The following is an 8,799-nucleotide window of genomic DNA, read 5'->3' on the forward strand; positions in this document are numbered from 1 at the left end:
TCTAGCACTGAAGTTGTAAATGCTGCCAATCGCATTTAGATTTTTGTTTTTCAGTTTATGCCATATATCTCTGCGTTTACCATGGATTACAAGCATAACTTTCTCATAATTAAAATACTTTGAAAAAAATGTATACAGCTTACCCACATAAATGAAAACATTTAAAGGCTTGGAAAAGCATAAAAACTGACGTGACAAAATATATGTCTAATTTATATAAACATTATAATTGCAAATTGAGCACGACTATTACAGTCATTATTGTCGGATTTTAACCGACTGAAGGGGGGGAGGCGTTTCTGCAACTCAACGGCTAAGCCTGAACTCGACGTAGAAGGAAAAGACAATGAAACTCTTAACTTGTGTGGAGAATCCTTCTCGGCTTTTCTCGGCTAACTGGAGTTGCAACGTATTGCCTCGTTGCTTACAACGAAAAATTGTCTTTGTAATAGTAACTGTGAAACGTGTAACTTGACTAAACAAAAAAGTCCAACTAACACATCAACGATAGGGGTGTTTTTATAACCCACAAGTTGATGCTACGCAAAGTTCAGTCCGACCCACGTGGTGGACAACAAAAACTACTACTACTATAAAATCAGTCGACCAAGCACTTTTTTATACCTTTTGCTTGAACGACTGCCTCCCAGAATTCCACTGCCTCCCCCCTCCACATCGAGTTCCGGTCAGTAATAATTACCACACATTCCCATATCAAAAAAAGAAAAATGAAAAAAAGAAAAATGTCTTTTACGGGATGTGAGATAGGGAAAAGAGAAGGGAATTCATCTTTTAGTTACAGTTTTTAAGGTCTTGCCTGATACCTTCACCTGAAATTTCTGGTTCTTTTTAGACCCCTAACAAACTGGGTCTACCCCGACGCCTTGTTCTACAAGTTGGACAATACCATTGTTCTTCTTGGGGTGCATCTACCAGGCCCACACAACCAAAGTGGAACCAGTCATTACACTGATCACAAGCCACCATTGGTCTGAAATCTTCTGGTTTATCACATGCAGGGCAAATCCAGATTCTAACACTCTCATCAGGTCGGGACGATATATTTTGATCTGGCTCATCCTCTGGTTCATGATGAATTTCATTATCCACATTTTCAGAAAGAGAATTAATCTCCAGAGGAAATAAATGGTTGATTGAATGGGTTAATGTAGCTCCATTTCCTTTTCTCACTCTTGCTGAACGAACCAACCCATCCTTTCCTTCAATCAACTCCAGGACTTCACCTATATACCAAAATGGTCTAGTTTTAAGAGGGTGCTTTATTAACACTATGCCACCCTTTTTGATTGCATTATCAAAGGAAGGGTCAGATAACTCAATAGTTCTTTCTCTCAGGCTCAACAGGTAATCTTCGTGCCACATCTTTCTAAACTTTTTTAAACTTTCTTCACGAAGACGGAGCGGTCTCTTTAACTCGATCCTGCTTAGTGGCTCTGTTAGTTCCAGTTCTTCATTGTCCAATCTTTTCATTAAACCTTGACCCACATTTGGATTCATGAGAGGGTTGGGAGTTAGGCAATCCATTTCATTAGAGCTTTTATAAGTCAGAGGACGACTATTAATGGCACGCTGGATACCTGATAACATGGTTAATAAACCAAAATAGTCAACCTTTCCCCTTCCTATAGTTTTGTAGAGACAGGATTTAACTGTCTTGATTGTCCTTTCCCAAGTACCTCCATACCAAGCTGAATAAAGTGGAATGGTACAATGCTTAAGGTGATAAGAACCAAACTTCTCCTTGAACTCATCAGTGATCAATCCCTGATCAATTATTTTGGCTGCAGAAATGAAAGTCCTTGCGTTGTCACAGTAGAGGTGAGAGGGGATTCCATTCGCATTTGTGAAACGAACAAAGGCCTGCAAGAATGAAGATGCACTCATATCTGGGACTAGTTCTATGTGAACCGCTCTGATAGCCATGCACGTGAAGATGAGGATATACATTTTATAGTCCTTCACTTCTCCCTTAACCCAGATGTGACTGGTGTAATCCACACCGGTATGGAGATATGGTCTTACAAAATTTACTCTAGAGCTAGGAAGGTCTGTTGCATTCGGTGTTGAGAAGGCAGTGGCATTGTATCTTTTGCACTTGGCACAAGTGCTCACAATTTTTTAACAGCCTGTCTGGCTTGTGGTATCCAATATCCTTTTAACCTTATTTCATTTAAGGTTGTTGCAAAATCCCAAATGTTGGTTTCTCTGATGAGTGTCCTTTATGATCAAATCGGTTAAATGGTGTCTTTTTTCTAAACGAATTGGATTTTGCACCTCATAGAAATGCAATTCCGAGCCACCTATCCTTCCTCTTGACCGAATGATATTGGAGGGATCCAGGAATAGGTTTAAGTTTTTCACTAATTTTGGTGGACTCTTACCTTCAGGATCCAACAAAAAATCCAACTCTGCGGCAAAAGATTCCCCTTGCATCAACTTTATCAAATAGATTTTTGCCAGAAGGTGATTGTCCTCACTTCTCTTCAACGTTTTGTTGACAAACTTAAAAACCAAAGTAATTACATTAACTAATCTGTTGAAGTTGGAAAATCTTTCCACAGAGACTATAGGGGAACTTTCGTTGTGTCTCGTAAACAAATTCATTGCAGGATGAATGCATTCCTTTTGTTCTTCCGAGAGACAGCCTAACTCGAGCTTGTTCCACCGAATTTCTTCCTGCTTTATCCATGCAGGGCCTTCATACCAATAGGAAAGGTCTTCCTGAAATTTTTTAAAGGAAAGTCCTCTTGTGATCTAGTCGGCTGGGTTCTCCTTAGTTGGCACGTATTGGAAACTCAACTCCAACTTCATCTCTTACCTGATTGTTGCAGACATTTGCGTTATATCTTGCAGCCTGTTCCGCGCAAAGATGTTTATGTGGTTATCGACTTTGATAGAATCCAAGCCAATACCACTTGAGCGTCCGTTAGAACATATACTTTTTCTATCAGGGAGTTCTTCAAGGCTTCCTTTATAAAGGGAAAACATTTCAATGCTAGAAACACAGACAAAAGCTCCAAAGTGGGTAGAGATTTACCTTTTTAGGGTGCTACTTTTGCTTTAGCAAACACCAGTGCAGACTGTCCATCTTGTACAGCATATACTGAAAAGCCATATGCACTTTTGGAGGCATCACAAAATAGGACTAATTTAGGGGCTTATTGTCATCTAGGACTCTCCTTGGCAATGATGCAGAGCTCTATTCTGTTAAGTCCTTTGCCAGAGGTTGCCAGGTTTTTTTTTGACTCTTCTGAAACTTCCTCATCCCAATCCAACTTTTGCCTCCAAATTTCTCCTATCAGCATTCTGCTTCTTACTGTCACTGGAAGATATAGGGGCAAGGGATCAAATATTTTGGAAGCTTCAGACAGCATTTTCCTTTTTGTTGATGCGGTTACATCGCATTGGTGCGAACAGACCTTCATAGTATCATGTTGGGGGTTGTACAAATACCCTAAAACTTTCTCCACACCAGAATAAAAAACCTGACAGAGTTCCATCTGCCGCCATTTTTTCTTGTAACACTGCACTGTTCGAGTTACAGGATTGTATCTCAAAGTTACCCTCTTGCAGTCGTTTCTTCACCGCTGAGTATAACGTAGATAGAGTATCTACATCATTTCCTGTTTTCACTAAATTATCCACATAAAAGTTTGACTTGAGTACTTGGGAACATTAATCTGCAGGAAATTTTTCTGCATGATATTTTAAGACATAATTTAATATAAATGGACTTACATTGAAACCGAATAAGATGGTAGAGTATCTGTAACAATGCAAGTTGTCGCCTTTTTTCAAGGAGAAACAAAAACGATTGCGGTCCTCTTCTAGCTCTAGACGAATCATAAGGAATGCTTTCCTTATGTCGGCCAATAATACATATTTGTTGGCCCTAAAGCGAATCAACAGTTCTAACATGTCTCCCATTAGGTTGACTCCTGGATAGGCTGCCTCATTCAAAGATGTAGCATTTGCCCCCTTGTAGGAACAATTGAACACAGGTCTCACCTTCGTGGTCGTCTGATCAGCCAGTTTGAGTACCGGCCTGTGCGGAATCCATATGTACTTTTGAAAGTCTTCTGGAGTCACTGTTATTTCCTCTATAATCCCTTCGTCTTCCTGTTGTCTAAAGATGTCTACGTATTTGTCATAGAGGCCTTTCTTCTCCAGGTCTTTAACTACTCTTTCCAGTATTTTAAGAGCAGCATTGTGGTTAGAAGGCACAGACTTCACTTTGTCTTCATACCATGGCAGCTGTACATGGTATCGGCCATCTTTGTAGGATATAGTGTTCCTAAACTTTTGTACCATCTCTTCATCCACGGTAGAGAGTTCCTCTGTGATAGGTAACCCTAGTGACTCCATGCTAAACATGTTTTCTAGTCCTCTCTTGACGTTTCCTTCTTCAAACCAAGCTTTTAACGGGTCTGGGTATTTCTCCTCTGGATTCAGCACAAAATTAATTCTGAACTCGGAAAGTGGAGGTGTTTTGTCCAACAAGGAGGGATAATTAATGTTTGCCCCTCTCTTTACTTTGTGTCTTGGTTTTAACTGATTCTCATACATGGAGCAACGGCTGTTACCAAAGGGTACAAGTCCTCTCGGTGTGGAAAAAGCGGCTCCATACATGCAGGGGACGATTTCAAATGGTTCTATGAATTGAATGGCGTCAACTCCCAACAGCCCCTCAAGTTTAATATAACTGTCCCGGGAATTGTACTTAGTTGCTAACTGATGTTGTTTCAGGTTTTTAATTATCTGCGGAAGCTCTAGTAACTCATGCGAAAGATTCAAATTACTGGACAGAATTTGAAGAGTGTGAACTTTCTCAGGGATAAGTCTTAACTCCACTGTGGCCTCTTAAAAAGGTATTGTCTCTGCGCCCAAAAAGGTTTTCACTTCCAACCTACTTTCTTTAGCTGAAGAAATGCAATTCAGTTTTTCCAGCACAGAGGTATCCAAGTAGGTCGTTTGGCTTGCGGTGTCCAGGAGACAATTTATTTCCAACTGGCTATTTCCCTTTCCTACTACTATGTTGATTACAGGAGACATGAAACCATAGCTGTAGTCATTCGTATGTACACAGGTGTCCACACGCACCTTGCCTTTCTTTTCTGGGCACATTGCTGTCATGTGGCCCTTAACAGTGCAGCTGCTACAGCTACTATTTTTAGCTGTTCTCAATGGGCACATTACGCCCCTATGTGTCTTTTTTAGACATCTAAAACACAGCCAAAGTTATTTGCACCTTGTAATCCGGGTTTCGTGGGAGGTGTAGCAGGGACAATTTTCCGAAGAATGTCCGTGCTTTTTACAAAACTCACATTTTTGTGGTTTTGATTCCACTTTGGCATTGAAAGCCTTCGGGGAGGAATGTGATTCTTCTTCACTTTCTTTCCTACGTCTAAGTGGGGGCCTCAGCTTGGTCACAGGGTGCTGTTCAGGGTTTCTAATAATCAAAAAACGCTTAATAATTTCTGGTGTCTTCAACAGGATTATTGATACTGTTGGATAGGTTTTTTCCAGAAAACCTGATCAGTTCATTTTTTATGTTGGATGGTAATTTTGCAAACAATACCTGAGAAATTATTATGGCACTTGCCGACTGGTTATCATATAAGTCACAGCTGTATGATGTTCTAAGTTCCCATACGTCCGCCTGCGTTTTTATCATAAAGTCCTTCAACCCCACCAAGTCTTTTGGACTCTCCAAGCGAAAATCTAATATACCTTGGATTATTTCGCCACGTATTTCTTCCTCATCCAAGTATTGGTCTTTCAACAATTTTAGAGCCACTGGGTAACTGTCTTCGGAGACGGACAAGAGGTCAATAAGTTGAAGGGCTCTACCCTCGAGAGAACACCTAAAAAAATGTAGCTTTCTTGATGCCGATGGTATAGACATTGCACAATTCTCAAACTTTGTAATAAAGTCCTTAAAACTTCTTCTATTTCTTTCAAAATCCCTTCCACTGAAATGTGGCCCTTTCAGTTTGATTTAGAAGGTTCTACTGAAAAGGAAGAATGTGCGGTTGGGTTGAAGGATTTGGTTGCTTCTGGGATACTAGTGGCTTCCTGACTATGAGGGTTGAAGGTTGGTTCAACGTTGGTGGACCTCCTATCTTCTATAAGGACCTCTGAAGTATTTCCTTCACTGACTGTCCGTACAACTCCCAGTCTCTGTCGTACCTCTCTCTTAAATTTAAACGAAGCTTGAAAAAGTTCAGCAAGCGATTCAGCGTCCTCTTCTGCAGCCAGTTGCTCCACCATACCTCAAGACACACCCTCTAGCTCCTCTAGCCATCCTTCTATATCCTTTTCAAAGGATAAAAACAGATTCAGGGATAGAGGTTCTTCTTCCATACGCACCACAGTCGCCCTTATTTTTATTTGAAGAAGGGATAGCCTTCTCTCTAGTTCCCTCCGAGTAATAGGGTCGTTCATTTTTTTTTTGCGTTACGTTGCAAAGTGTCGGATTTTAACCGACTGAAGGGGGGGAGGCGTTTCTGCAACTCAACGGCTAAACCTGAACTCGACATAGAAGGAAAAAACAATGAAACTCTTAACTTGTGTGGAGAATCCTTCTCGGATTTTCTCGGCTAACTGGAGTTGCAACGTATTGCCTCGTTGCTTACAACGAAAAATTGTCTTTGTAATAGTAACTGTGAAACGTGTAACTTGACTAAACAAAAAAGTCCAACTAACCCATCAACGATAGGGGTGTTTTTATAACCCACAAGTTGATGCTACGCAAAGTTCAGTCCGACCCACGTGGTGGACAACAAAAACTACTACTACTATAAAATCAGTCGACCAAGCACTTTTTTATACCTTTTGCTTGAACGACTGCCTTCCAGAATTCCATTGCCTCCCCCCTCCACATCGAGTTCCGGTCAGTAATAATTACCACATTATAATTACTACCTTTAGTGTCTGTTTAATCTGCCAATTAATCCGGTAATCGAAGGTAATAGCCGAAAAAAACACGACAAAGTGTAAACATTTCAATTCTAGGCTATGGGGATAATTGTTTCAGTCTACGACAGTGTATATTGGTTGTTTCTTCCTCGTGAAACATTGTTTAAAGGTTAGGTGAAATCACTCATTAATTACACCACATAATAAAATCCCCATATTTAGAATAGTTATACAGATACTAACATTGTTACTTCAGAAGAGTATAATAAGTAGTGCTGGCTATTTTACTGGACCAGCAATAGCTTCCACAAACAACCTTAGGTTAATTGATTTTTTTTTGTTATTTTCTAATAGGTGGTGAGCGGGAACAACTTTCACATGAAACTCTGGTTCATTGGTTGTGCTATTATAGTAATAAAATGATCTTAATCATAGACTTAAATGATAATGCTTTTTCTTCTCTTATGATGACAAGCATTGTATTCTGAAATACCGTTGCGTGAATAAGTGTCTGTCTTGTGTACCTTTTCTGTAACTCTTATTGGCATGATAATGTAATACATTTCTTATATAACTTAGCTCGTAATCTTAATAATTTGGCATTCACTAAGAAACACGCGCATAATACTTTCACTCTCCTCAATCACTCCATATATATATATATATATATATATATATATATATATATATATATATATATATATATATGTATATATAAATATATATATATATATATATATATTTATATATATACACCAGTGTATGTTTATTAGTGGTTACACACCATCTGATCATATTCATATTTGTTACACTCGTGTGATAGACATCATATTTATTAAAATGATTATTATGTATTTATATTTTACTGATATTGCGCGTGTAAAATTAAATCTAGTATTTTTTCAAAACGCGAAATGTGCCGCATTGTAATTTAGTTAACCCAGAGGAAAGGTAATATTCACAATTTCTTTTATCAGTCTTTGATGAACGATTTTTTTACAATCCGAGGAAAATAGATGAAGCTATATGTCGCACACACATACTACTATGATAATACAATCATTATTTGTAACGAAGAAAAATAACATTGCTGGCATTTTAATACCAATTGAATTTTGATGAATAGCGTGTGAAACGAATGTGCAATAAAATATAATGAAATATATACAGGCATAACGATGTATGATCGAGCTTATTAAGAAGAGGAACGTTTCCTATGAAAGGACGGCCGATAATTAGAAGCGTGATTTCCAAGATCGTTATGTCCGTTGTAATCAATAACGCCAAGAAGTTGATGCAATCTGACGATATACACAATGGCTTGGACAAGGGAGCATTGACCTGGAATATATCTGTCTGGCAATTTCCAAAGTAATAGTCTATCCATTGGGAACCCGAACATTGAAAGCAAAATGTCGCAGGCAGTATTATACAGTAATCATAATATTAGAGAATGCTATTAATGGTCAACTAGTTCTGTATAATTAATGGAGCTCTAATACTACTACTGCTACTACTACTACTACTACTACTACTACTACTACTACTACTACTACTACTGCTCCTGCTACTACTTCTGCTGCTACTACCACTACTAATATTATCGCTATGCTTATTGCAATATTGCGATAATACAAGTTCTCAAACTACGGAATAATAAGCTTGCAAAACAGAATACTTTAGAACAACGGAGCTAAATGAAGGTTGCCCGGACATTACCAGACCGGTGACCATGTTGATATACCATCCACTGTAGCTAGGAAAAGTCGATACGGTCTTGCTAACACTTCAGCTTCTCCCCTTACTGTCATATAGAATTATAGAATTTCATAATTCATAGAAACTGATTTCTTTGGTGGA

At 38.8% G+C, this 8,799-nt stretch overlaps 2 protein-coding genes across 2 annotated transcripts; both read right to left on the reverse strand.

Annotated features, from left to right (window-relative positions):
* Positions 1–849: 849 nt before the first annotated feature.
* Positions 850–1,968, reverse strand: LOC145292810 (uncharacterized). Its single transcript, XM_080138850.1, has one exon. The coding sequence runs from the start codon at positions 1,966–1,968 to the stop codon at positions 850–852; it is 1,119 nt and encodes a 372-aa protein (XP_079994976.1).
* Positions 1,969–3,696: 1,728 nt separating this feature from the next.
* LOC145292811 (uncharacterized) lies at positions 3,697–4,650 on the reverse strand. Its single transcript, XM_080138851.1, has one exon. The coding sequence runs from the start codon at positions 4,648–4,650 to the stop codon at positions 3,697–3,699; it is 954 nt and encodes a 317-aa protein (XP_079994977.1).
* Positions 4,651–8,799: the final 4,149 nt, after the last annotated feature.

This window comes from Euprymna scolopes, chromosome 14, assembly GCF_053919585.1.
Source record: "Euprymna scolopes isolate OS-2025 chromosome 14, ASM5391958v1, whole genome shotgun sequence".
Lineage (NCBI taxonomy): Eukaryota > Metazoa > Mollusca > Cephalopoda > Sepiida > Sepiolidae > Euprymna > Euprymna scolopes.

Coding starts and splice junctions, on each gene's coding strand:
- LOC145292810 (XM_080138850.1), bottom strand. CDS start 1,968: ATGTATATCCTCATCTTCACGTGCATGGCTATCAGAGCGGTTCACATA.
- LOC145292811 (XM_080138851.1), bottom strand. CDS start 4,650: ATGTATGGAGCCGCTTTTTCCACACCGAGAGGACTTGTACCCTTTGGT.